At 43.7% G+C, this 10,898-nt stretch overlaps 1 protein-coding gene across 1 annotated transcript; it reads left to right on the forward strand.

Moving 5' to 3' along the window:
- The first annotated feature begins 1,003 nt into the window (after positions 1-1,003).
- ST8SIA3 (ST8 alpha-N-acetyl-neuraminide alpha-2,8-sialyltransferase 3) lies at positions 1,004-10,445 on the forward strand. Its single transcript, XM_010997207.3, has 4 exons — positions 1,004-1,556; positions 2,927-3,046; positions 5,463-6,020; positions 8,537-10,445. The coding sequence occupies exons 1-4, from the start codon at positions 1,378-1,380 to the stop codon at positions 8,817-8,819; spliced, it is 1,140 nt and encodes a 379-aa protein (XP_010995509.1). The 5' UTR covers positions 1,004-1,377; the 3' UTR covers positions 8,820-10,445.
- The last annotated feature ends 453 nt before the right edge of the window (positions 10,446-10,898 follow it).

The following is a 10,898-nucleotide window of genomic DNA, read 5'->3' on the forward strand; positions in this document are numbered from 1 at the left end:
AATTAACTTCTATTTCCAAAAGATATTAAAACAGGTAACATGTGACTATGCTAAAACAAATTGAAAGTCAAGCAACACAAAGTGTTAGGTGGTGAGACGTCCTTCCACCCTCAGAGGCAGCCTCTCTAACCTGGTTCTTGGGCTGGTTCTTGAGCTCCTTCAAAAGAGAGTTCTGGGCATTTATAATGGACAGAGGTTTATAACGCCCCAGCTCCTGGGCTAAGCTAAGCCAAACTTCAGGGCTAAGCTGAGTGGCCTATCCTGAAGGCCTGGCCACAGGGATAAATCAGAAAAGTGGGCAATGGAAAGTTAAATCAGGGCAAACTACTCCAGGCCTGGTCACCTCTGGGGCATGCCCACTGTCCACCTGCAGCGTGCTGGGAGTCAGATGCTGGGAGGAAGACAAGGGAGGGGGAGCCGGGCCCTCCACACTCACAGCTCACCACACAACTCTGCTAAGCTCTACCTGTTTTTTAGAGAGAAGTAAAGTATGCGGTGAGCATAGGATGGGAACAGGGGAGAGATCCTGGGAAATTCCAAGGAGGTTTTAATTGCTCACAAGTCCCAGCGGCTATTTAGGGCTTCCTTGTTGGGGTGCTAGGGCGGATGCTGTTCCATGGAGCCCAGGGCTGTACTCAGCGGTGAGGAGAGAGGCTTTTAAACATCTACTCTCCCTGCATCTCAGAAGCATCCAGCTGGTGTGCAACCGCCAGGAAAGCAAATCCAGTTATTTATCTCTGTATTCCCCGATACATTTATAAAGTAATGAATTGTCCATTAAACTAAGTTTGGGCGTCTGTCTCGCCACAGCCACCTCCTCACCGACACCCTCAGCTGGGAAGGCCGTGGACGTGGGCTGCAGCCTTCCAGCCTCAATTCCCCTCCCTCTGCCACCTCCCCTTCATCCCTCCCTCTTCCGCCCCTCCCCTGGTTATTTGGGAGATTAAGAGTTCATTAATTAAATCCTGTGCTTAGATCGAACTGTAACATTATTCCAATCACATTTATCTTGCAGGCAGCAGAGGAGATGGCAGCCTCGCTGGAAACGCGTGGGGGAGCCTGAGCCTGCGGCCCGAGACGCACGGCGCGCCGCTCCATCGCCACGCCGCCGCGCAGACCCTCCATCTTCCTGCTCAGCCTCCCGGCCCTGCTCGCCCCTGCCTAGGGGGCCCGGCTTCTCTCTAGGGCTCCTGCCCGCCCCTACCCCCGGCCCTCCGCGGCTCCCCTGCCCGGTCCCCCTCCCCCGGCACACACGCTGACACGCGCGCGCGCGAGCACACACACACACACACACTCACACACACTGACACGCCAGCGAGCTGCTGGCCGCTCAATGGACCGATTTCCCCGCTTTTCCTGATCCCAACCCAGCCCGGGATGAGAAACTGCAAAATGGCCCGGGTCGCCAGTGTGCTGGGGCTGGTCATGCTCAGCGTCGCCCTGCTGATTTTATCGCTCATCAGCTACGTGTCCCTGAAAAAGGAGAACATTTTCACCACTCCCAAGTACGCCAACCCGGGGGCGCCCCGAATGTACATGTTCCACGCGGGATTCCGGTGAGTGCGGGCCTCTGAGCGCCCTCAGGTATCTGGTTTATGGGGGAGGGAGGTCAGGCGGAAGTGTTTTGGCTTCTCCGAGACACTTTGGGCAAGATAACTGCGTGATCCTTCCATTCTTCTCTCTGATTCTACCCCTACCCCGCTTTTTTTTTTTCAAAAACCCAAAGCCCCTAATCGATGTGATTGCATTCTCGTATTCTTCTTCGGCATCCTTTCCCCCATTTCAAAAATGGGGGGAGGGAGGGTTTAAAGAGAATGATGGTAGAGGGAAAGGCCCTGTGTCTACTGGGGAGGGGGCATGGAGAGACGGACATGCGTGAGTTGAGTGCCTACCCCGCGCCCTGTCCGCAGACTCTGCTGCCGGGTTCCGGGCGGTCCCGGGCGATTTAATGGCGCAGGCGCCGGACTCCTTTCGCGCTCTCCTCCTTTCCTCTCCCCCACCCCCTACATCAAATGTTGCGCGGGTCTATTCTCCTGAAGCCCCTGGGGTATTCTACTTCGATCCTTTTGCCCCCGCTGCCATCGCCCCCCGCCTCTTTCCGGGATTTCTGCAATTCCCCCACCCGCTGCGGAAAGCGAGCCTCCTAAGGGCCGCCTACCCTCGCCCCAGGTCCAAGTCACTGTCGGGTACGAGGTTGCACTGAGAAGGTTCCAGGCAAAGCCTAGCGCAGCTTATCGAGAGCCTCTGCCCCAACTGTGACCCCTAGAGCTCTCCCAGCAGAGCCTCTGAGGGGCAGGTGGCAAATACAAACTGCATCCTGTGGTCCAAGCCCCGCCAGAGGTGCGGAACCTAGAGAAGCCCCACCCGCGCAGAGGAGTGGGATTGGCCAGCGACCTCCGGGGGTCCCCAGTCAGGGGACAGGGAGTGAAATCAGACATAGGCTCGGGAAGGAAGAGGTTAAGGAAGGAGCCACCCCAGCCTTCCCTTGGGTCATAGGTTTCCTCGGCCCTTTCTCCAAAAATCAATTCGCCGGGACCGCGGGGGCGGCACAGGTTGCGCAAGCGGCGGTGCGGCCGCTGTCCGCGGTGCTGACTCCCTGGTCCTCCCGGCGCATCAGTTTCTAGCAGAGCGTCCGGCTCCCGCCCCTGCTCTCCGTGAGACGGCCATTTTATGGTCTCTCCCGCACCCGGAGGGATGGACAATGGAAACGGATTTCCCTAGTTTTCTTTCTTCCTCCAAGATGTGTGTGGGGAGCAGAAGGTGGACCAGGCGAGAAGGGGCTCTGGGGCGGAATGTAGCCAGTGCGTGTGCCGACTGCTCCCCACCCCCGCCCCTCTCCTAACCCCCTGGACTTTAATGGCTACCTTGGCTTCCTTCCCCTGGCTGAGGCCAGCACGTTTGTCTGTGTACTCATGCTCCTCTCTAGGTCACAATTTGCGCTGAAGCTTCTAGATCCGTCATTTGTGCCCTTTCCGCATTCTCTGACTCACGAACTCCAAGCCAGACCTAAGTGGACATTTAATCGGACAGCGTTTTTACATCAAAGGTAGGATAGAGGGGAAAGATCCAAAAGGTGTTTTGAATTAGGGAGCTCAAAAACCAAAACGAAATAATACAAAACAACAAAAATCTACCTGCCCCCAACCCGAGGTGTATTGCATTATCTTCTTGGCCTGAATGCGCAAAGGCTAATTAGTAACCCTTTTAAATTTATGTAGCGCCCTCCCATAAAAAGGAAACATCAAAAAGACCCATTTGGAAGAAAAAAGGTATTTCCAGAATCCTCCCTAACTTGGGCTTAACTGAGCACCATGATTTATATTTAACACCTATGGCTAATACTGCCAAAGCCATTTATTTAAAAAAAAAAAAGTTAATTACAAAAAGATCACCCAATGCATTTGCATTCCCCCACTGGAAATTTTTGAAAAAATAAAGTAAAACAAATTATTTGAAAAAAGTATCGTCTCATTGAAACACAGGAAACACTACACTTTATCCCTAACAGATTACTAGTGAAAAATCTCAGCCCAAATATATGCAGGTATTTAATTACAGTTTTGGTTTTTTGGTTTGTTCTCATTAAACTTTTATAGCTTTTAACATATTGTAAAAGCTACCAAACATTATTCTTAGTTGTCTTGTAGCTGCCTCAATTATACATGAAGTAGTCTGTGTGTATGTGTATGGTTTTTTTCTCGTCTTTCTTTTCTTTCTTTTTTTTTTTTTTTTTTTTTTTTGAGGTAGGAGAAGAAGGATGAGATTTATTTATTTATTTTCTGGTATTTATGTATTTATTTTCTGGTCTACTCTTAGCCATCCCAGATAAGTCATTACTCTTTCTTTCTTAGTGGGATTATTATGCTGCTAAATGGAATGTGAGCCATCTAGTGTATTAGGGGTATGAATACTTATTTTACAAATACTTATTTCGCCACTCTATTTAGGGTGTTGTATTTTGGTCATAGAATTTCTAGTTATTGCACTTTTTAATTTTAATCTGATGATGGAATTAAAACAAATTCAGTAGATATCCATGGTGTCATGAGAATGTTTGCTTGAAAAGTTGACACAAAGTCATATGATTATGATTAAAAATTTTAAAACATTGTTTAATTAGAAATTAATCCATGACAACAATTGATTAATTCTAAAACCATGAAGTTTTTTTTTTTTTGAGACAACCCAGAAAACTTGCACAGGTTAAATATATTATACCCTCTCCCAAAACATATTTCTGACTCAATAAAAATATTCTTCCCACACTAGGCCATGTGACCCAAGTAACCGTTAGAACAATACTTTCCTCCCAAAACTTCCCTCCTTTCAATCCATGTTTTAGGTAATCTTTAATTAATTTTCCCAGTATTGTTCTAAACTTACTTTACCTTTGTAACAGTTTGTATAGAACAGTAACTTTGGAAGCTTTGGATTAAAGCTTTCAGTTTATATTGCTCTGTACTTTGAAAAATGAAGTAATTTTTAAAAAATAAAATTCCAGGTAAAGTGATGATATGCAAAGCATTTAGTTTCATTCTTGCTATTTTTCAGGCAAAAGACACAGGAGGTTCAATGTAATTTCTTAGAACTGGAGAACCTAGTAACAGAGTAACATGTGACCAATCTCTCTTAAATATTTCAAATAGCAGAGACTTTAAGAGGAGATGCTTAATTTCACTTAAAGCTCAACATGAAAGCAACCAGAAATTAGTCCTAAGTATCACCCTTGCCTTGTTTATCCTCTGAATTCTTAGAATATACACGTTTTCAGGACTTACAATAGCTTCTTTTTCTGAGGATTACATTTCTCCAACTTAATTGTGTTTCTTTACAATCAAGTAGAAAAAAACTCCCATTTCACTATTCAAAGTACATTAATGAGATTATCATTCTCATTTCTATTAAATATTCAACTACACCCATTGCTATTACCATTTTCATATTTTAGTAATAGATAGTACTATACTGACTCATATCTATTTGGCTCTTACTTGGACACCAGTGACATTTGATCTTCCTTGGACACTGTAGTCCAATAGCAAACATGTAGTCCCTAATTACAAACTCTAAGTCACCAACGTTTGTGCATTAATGTGAGCTCTTTAGGGCCTGTGTAAATTGTCTCCCTGTATTTTCTGATGCAGTCTGGCCTAGGCCTCCCCCCTGATCAAAAACACTTTTCAGGTAGAGCAGAAAACCAAAGAACTGGCAGCTAAAACCGTAAGTTACAACATTTACAAGCTTCAGAGGATTATACCCGGAATTTGACTGAGAGATTAGCACATGTCTGTAAATTCTAAGGCAGTCATCCCTTCAAAGACCGCAATTGTTATGAATGTATAGTCTTTCTTGGATTCAATGTGCCTACGGTTCTTGTCTGAATAAAACGGCAGCATAAGACATAAGATGGAAAATCAATTCTTTTGAATGGGATACATTTAATGAATTTCTTTTTATTTTAGGCAAGAAATTCTTCAGCATGTCGATGTAATAAAAAATTTTTCTTTGACCAAGAATAGTGTTCGGATTGGACAACTGATGCACTATGATTATTCCAGCCATAAATATGTTTTCTCCATTAGCAATAACTTCCGATCACTGCTTCCAGATGTGTCACCCATTGTGAATAAGCATTATAATATTTGTGCTGTGGTTGGAAATAGTGGGATCCTGACAGGGAGCCGGTGTGGACAAGAAATAGATAAGTCAGATTTTGTTTTCCGTTGCAATTTTGCCCCTACGGAGGCTTTCCAAAGAGATGTTGGAAGGAAAACCAACCTTACCACCTTCAACCCCAGCATCCTGGAAAAATATTACAACAATCTTTTGACCATTCAGGACCGTAACAACTTTTTTCTCAGTTTAAAAAAGCTCGATGGGGCCATTCTTTGGATCCCTGCGTTTTTCTTCCACACTTCAGCAACTGTTACCAGGACATTAGTTGACTTTTTTGTTGAACACAGAGGTCAGTTAAAGGTCCAATTGGCCTGGCCTGGAAATATAATGCAACATGTCAACAGGTGTGTATATTTTATTGCCTTTAACTCATATCCTACCAGATGGCAAATCAATATTGTAATCTCTTGGGGGTGGGAGCTATCTGATTAGTTAGTTGTTGTGGTTAGCTTCGTACTTTAAAACAAGCTCTTAAGTTTTGTAATGAATGAATGAATCATTCTAAGTAAGAAGTTCAGTCTCCTGCCCCAGCTGGTAGCCAAAGTCAAATGGAGGGACTGGTTTTTCTTAGCCTCCTGCCTCTCTATCTCCAGTCCCCTTCCTTGGTGGTAAGCCTAACAAGCAGTGATGGAAATCACCACAAATCAATAATTTTCTTCTAATGGATAGCTACATCCCAATAATGCCAATGACTAAAGTAGACAAATCAAGTGGTTTTTTTTAAAAAGATGCAATTGACTTTAAATGTTCCTTTTTATTTCATATTTGGGTGTTTTTTAGATGTCCAAGATTAGAAAACCACTTAGATAAATCAAAATTGTGTAATCTGCTTTTATAATTTGGGACTTGAGTACCAAAACATATGAAAAGTACTTTATCAGCTCATTGTTAAGCCTTGTAATTTGAAAGCCAGATTAACCAGAAATACAATGTTTTCATCTAGTCTGATAGGTCTTAACTCTGGCTATACCTTCGAATCACTTGGAGAGATTTTTAAAATATTCTTGCCTGGGTTCTACTTCAAGAGACTCTAATGTAATTTGTCTGGTTGGGGAAGAAAGAGGCTCAGACACTTGGTATGTCTTAATAACTCCCCAGATGATTCTAATAAGTAGTCAGAATTGGGAGCCAATAATGCAGGGCATTTTATAAAGCAAGATTAATTACAAATTTTTTTCTTTAAATAATTTGAGGAAATGTCCTCAACTCTTAATTTCCCATATGCAAGTAGCCCCAGTGTCCTAACATACTGTCCAGATATTACTGCAAGTTAGAGTGCATTCTAGGAGGTCTAGTAAACAGAGATTCTGAATCTTTTTATCCCATAGTAGATTATTCACATCCTGTAGTCCTCTAAAGTCTTTCAAATCTAAGATTTGTTTAGTTGACCAATTATAGAAGGAGGAATCATCACATAATCAACTGGTATGTATCTGACAGGTAGGGTGATGTCATCATTTATAGTCCAAACTGAAACTTTTTCTTCGAGAAAAAGAGCACTAGTAAGAATTACAACAAAGATAACAGACCAAAACAGACTGTCCCAGTTTCCCGGAATGTATGGTTACCTTTTTAAGAGGTAAGGTAGCCCAATTAAGTTTATAGACGAGTCAACTAAAGTGCAAAGAATGAGTTATTTACCCAACATCACTGCCCAAAATGGGCAGAATCATAAGTAGAAGCCAGGCCTCCTGCCAACCTGCCCTGTGGTCTTTTGACCTCATCATTTTGCACCCCTCTTGCTCTCTGTTAGTTGAGCTGTACCAACAGGATTGTCAGAAGTCATTCTAACGCCTTAAGATAAGAATATTAAATCCAAGACTGATCTTTAAAACTTCAGCTGGAAGGGAAAATGTTCATTTGAAGCCTTCCGGTAGTGAAGAAGGAACTATATGTGCTTGGAAACTTCAGGAAGTGGCCTTTGCGGCCCACTTGCCCCCAGCCTTTCAGTAGACCCATGGAGTTAGCCATAACAGCCCACTCAGGCTTGAACCAAACACATTGGTTCAATGAAAACCCAAAGTACAGTCCACAGAAGCCTGATTCATGAACAGTTTGATTATGCCTGGACAGCCAGACACAAGCATGCACACACACACTCCACAGCAGTCTCAAATATTTGGCAGTGTAGGTAGGAAGGCTTCAAATTACTATGTAAACATGGAAGGAGAAACAACCATAATTTAGCTTTTTTTTTTTAATTCAGAAAGTGTGTAAATACTTTTCTTAGGTCCTGGCACGCCAAAGCAGGGCTTGGGAGCCCCTGGTCAGAAGACAAAGGAACAGGGAATGTGATTTTTTTTACAAGAAGGTAGAAAAAAAAATAAAGCAAGCCCCACAATCTTTCCAAACCCAAGAAGATTTAATCTCTATGCTCGGGTAAGGAAGTAACAGAAGAGGTCCTCTTAGATTAAGTAAGCCCCTCCCCACTCCAAGGGCCCCTTCTGTGCGAGAAGCATAGTCATTCTCACTGGTGGGCTCCTGTGGCATCAGCACTGAGTCAGACACCACTCTGTAGGACAGCCCAGAGGCAGGGACAGCTTCAAACCTGTGTGACCTTTGTAGTAACACAGGAGCCCGTGCTCAGAAGGGCCAACACTTGGTTTAATACTCTGCTATTGCCCTCTTGAAATTCTCAAAATTTTTTGAAATAAGGCCCACATTTCCATTTTGCACTGAGTGTTACAAATTACGTAGCTGGTCCTGCCCCCAAGGTGTTCTGTGGTCTAAAGGATAGATTCAAAGCAAGTACTGTTTAAGTTATTTGGCGAAGTTCACTTCCCAAACCAGTCATAGTGACCTATCTGACTGAAACCTTCAACACTGGCCTCTGAATCCGCCTGTACTTATTGTTCCACAGGTACTGGAAAAACAAACATTTGTCACCCAAACGGCTGAGCACAGGTATTCTTATGTACACCCTTGCATCAGCAATATGTGAAGAGATCCACTTGTATGGATTTTGGCCTTTTGGATTTGACCCCAACACAAGGGAAGACCTTCCGTACCATTACTATGACAAAAAAGGAACCAAATTTACCACCAAGTGGCAGGAGTCCCACCAGCTGCCTGCTGAGTTTCAGCTGCTGTACCGAATGCACGGGGAAGGGCTCACCAAGCTCACTCTGTCGCGCTGTGCCTAAGAACTCAGGACAGAAAGTGCCAAACGGCTGATTTAAAAGTGCCCCAAGTCACGCTGAATAGTCATCAGAATAGAACCCTAGAGAATTTCTTATAAGGACTGTCTGCCATTTAAGAGGAAAGATGTCTGCTCCCCCCCTTTTGCACTGCTCTTTTAAGGGTCTTAGCAGGACAGATGCTTTGAAACCACCTAATTTAAAACTCGATTGATAAAGGGAATGTTGCATTTGGAAGTATGCTGCTCAAGAAATGGTCTAAAGTATTTTCATGTTTGTATTTTAATAATAAACTGCCTCCCATTTTTTTATGAGGATCAGAGCTGTAGTTTCTGCAGCTTTGCTCAGATAGTCCTCGTAATCAGAGGCTGCTGGCCAACTGGGGCAGGATTTCAGTTCTGCCTGGGTGGGATCAGACTGTTCAAAACGAAAACAAAAAACTGGTTTGCATATATCATATTTCTCTCTCTCTCTCTCTGTACCCACCCCCCCACCTCCTTCCCTCCCTTTTCCTCTCTCTTTCTCTCTCTCTCTCTCTTTTTCTCCAACAACTCCCCTGGCGCCACCACTGTGGAGTTTACTATTCTGCTAGGAATCATATTGAAATCACTTTGCTTGTATATGTCTTGCATCTGTACTTAGTACGTTCAAGGCTCTGGGTAACATTGAGGTTTCATGACAAACTGAGCAAATCATGTTGGATCTTTGATTACTTTTATAAGAAATGCCTCTTAGGAAGTTCTCACTATTCCATGCAGTCATTCTACAGCAGAGTGGTCCTTCTGTGTTGAGAGGCATAGCAGTGCATCTTTCCCTGGTACTAAGAAAGCCTATGTCATGGGTGGCATCACATCTCTTGACATGAGTGCCAATATGGCAAGTCATTCTGTTGCCACATCTACAGGGGCATTCCAACCTGGGTTTAGTGCCTCCCACAATCCCAACCCAAGCCCTGGGCTGGGAATTCTCTCAGAATATAGAGGCAAAGAGTCTACTTAAGAGCCTGGAACATATAGAGGAAAAGGAGGAAGAATACTTAGAAGATGTTATAATCTCATATCCCTTAAAGCATTGTAACTATGATCAGGCCTCTGAGAACTAGCAGGGGTCAAGCAGAGCAAAAGCTCTGAGGTTGGCCAGGCCAGGCCCCTGTGTGACCAGTGCTGAGGTGAGGTCATCTCAAGTATCACTGTGTCCATCAGCACTGCTCCAGAACTTCAAGACAATTGTAGACACCAGATATTCCCTCTTTCCACTGAAATCAGGTCTACAAATTAATACATCTACAAATTAAGCATTTAAAAGGAAAAGCCACTGTGTAGTGGCAAGACTGGTACTAAATAAACCCTTAGAATTTGAGAGGTATTCTTATAGCTGCACAGGGACCCACTGCAGAGGGAGTCACAGGCTGTTCTCTTTTCCGTTATTTCAGCCTTAGGAGTAGAAATCACATCACTCCTGTCCCCCATTGTTCACTGCGTAGCACTGTGTTCTTCCAGTTCAGCCCGAAGTCTGGCCAAGTTGATGTTAAATTTTAATAAGAGTTTCTTTCTCCTTTCCAAATGCCAGTCAAGCACATTTATAATACATTTGGGTGTGGTAGCTTGTTGTTTTTTTTTTTTTTCCAGAAATCTCATCTAGATTGCTTGTAAAGTTACAAATAGTGTTCAAAACAATTGCTGTAATTCAGTAATCGGCTCACTGCCCCTCCTTGGGAAGGTACCATCATGCCTAAAATCAAACCAAATACAGTTAAGGAAAGACACAGTCCCTATTCTCATGTTCTGCCTGGTCCTAAAGGCTGTTTTATTGTAGTTTTTTCCAGAAAGCTAATCAGAGCAGCTTATATAGACCCAGATACCAACCAGTGAAAGAAAAATCATACAGGTTCAAACGTGTTACCAATTGTGACTGACGCATCTCACAATGTTGTGTGAATGGTAATCCTTCAAATCAACAGGGAGAATCAGAAATAGATGTTTTGAGATGGGAAACACTAAGATACACTGATAGTTGAAATAATGAGAAGGGGAGATATTAAAAACATTTTAAAATGCAATGGTATGATTTGATGGGCACCAAAAC

The sequence above is a fragment of the Camelus dromedarius genome, chromosome 28, assembly GCF_036321535.1.
Source record: "Camelus dromedarius isolate mCamDro1 chromosome 28, mCamDro1.pat, whole genome shotgun sequence".
Lineage (NCBI taxonomy): Eukaryota > Metazoa > Chordata > Mammalia > Artiodactyla > Camelidae > Camelus > Camelus dromedarius.

What these genes read in the sequence shown, in the direction of transcription:
- ST8SIA3 (XM_010997207.3), top strand. Translation starts at nt 1,378, where the DNA reads ATGAGAAACTGCAAAATGGCCCGGGTCGCCAGTGTGCTGGGGCTGGTC. An exon ending in ACAGCGTTTTTACATCAAAG is followed by an intron (nt 3,047 to 5,462) that starts GTAGGATAGAGG and finishes TTTTTATTTTAG; the next exon opens with GCAAGAAATTCTTCAGCATG. An exon ending in ATAATGCAACATGTCAACAG is followed by an intron (nt 6,021 to 8,536) that starts GTGTGTATATTT and finishes ATTGTTCCACAG; the next exon opens with GTACTGGAAAAACAAACATT.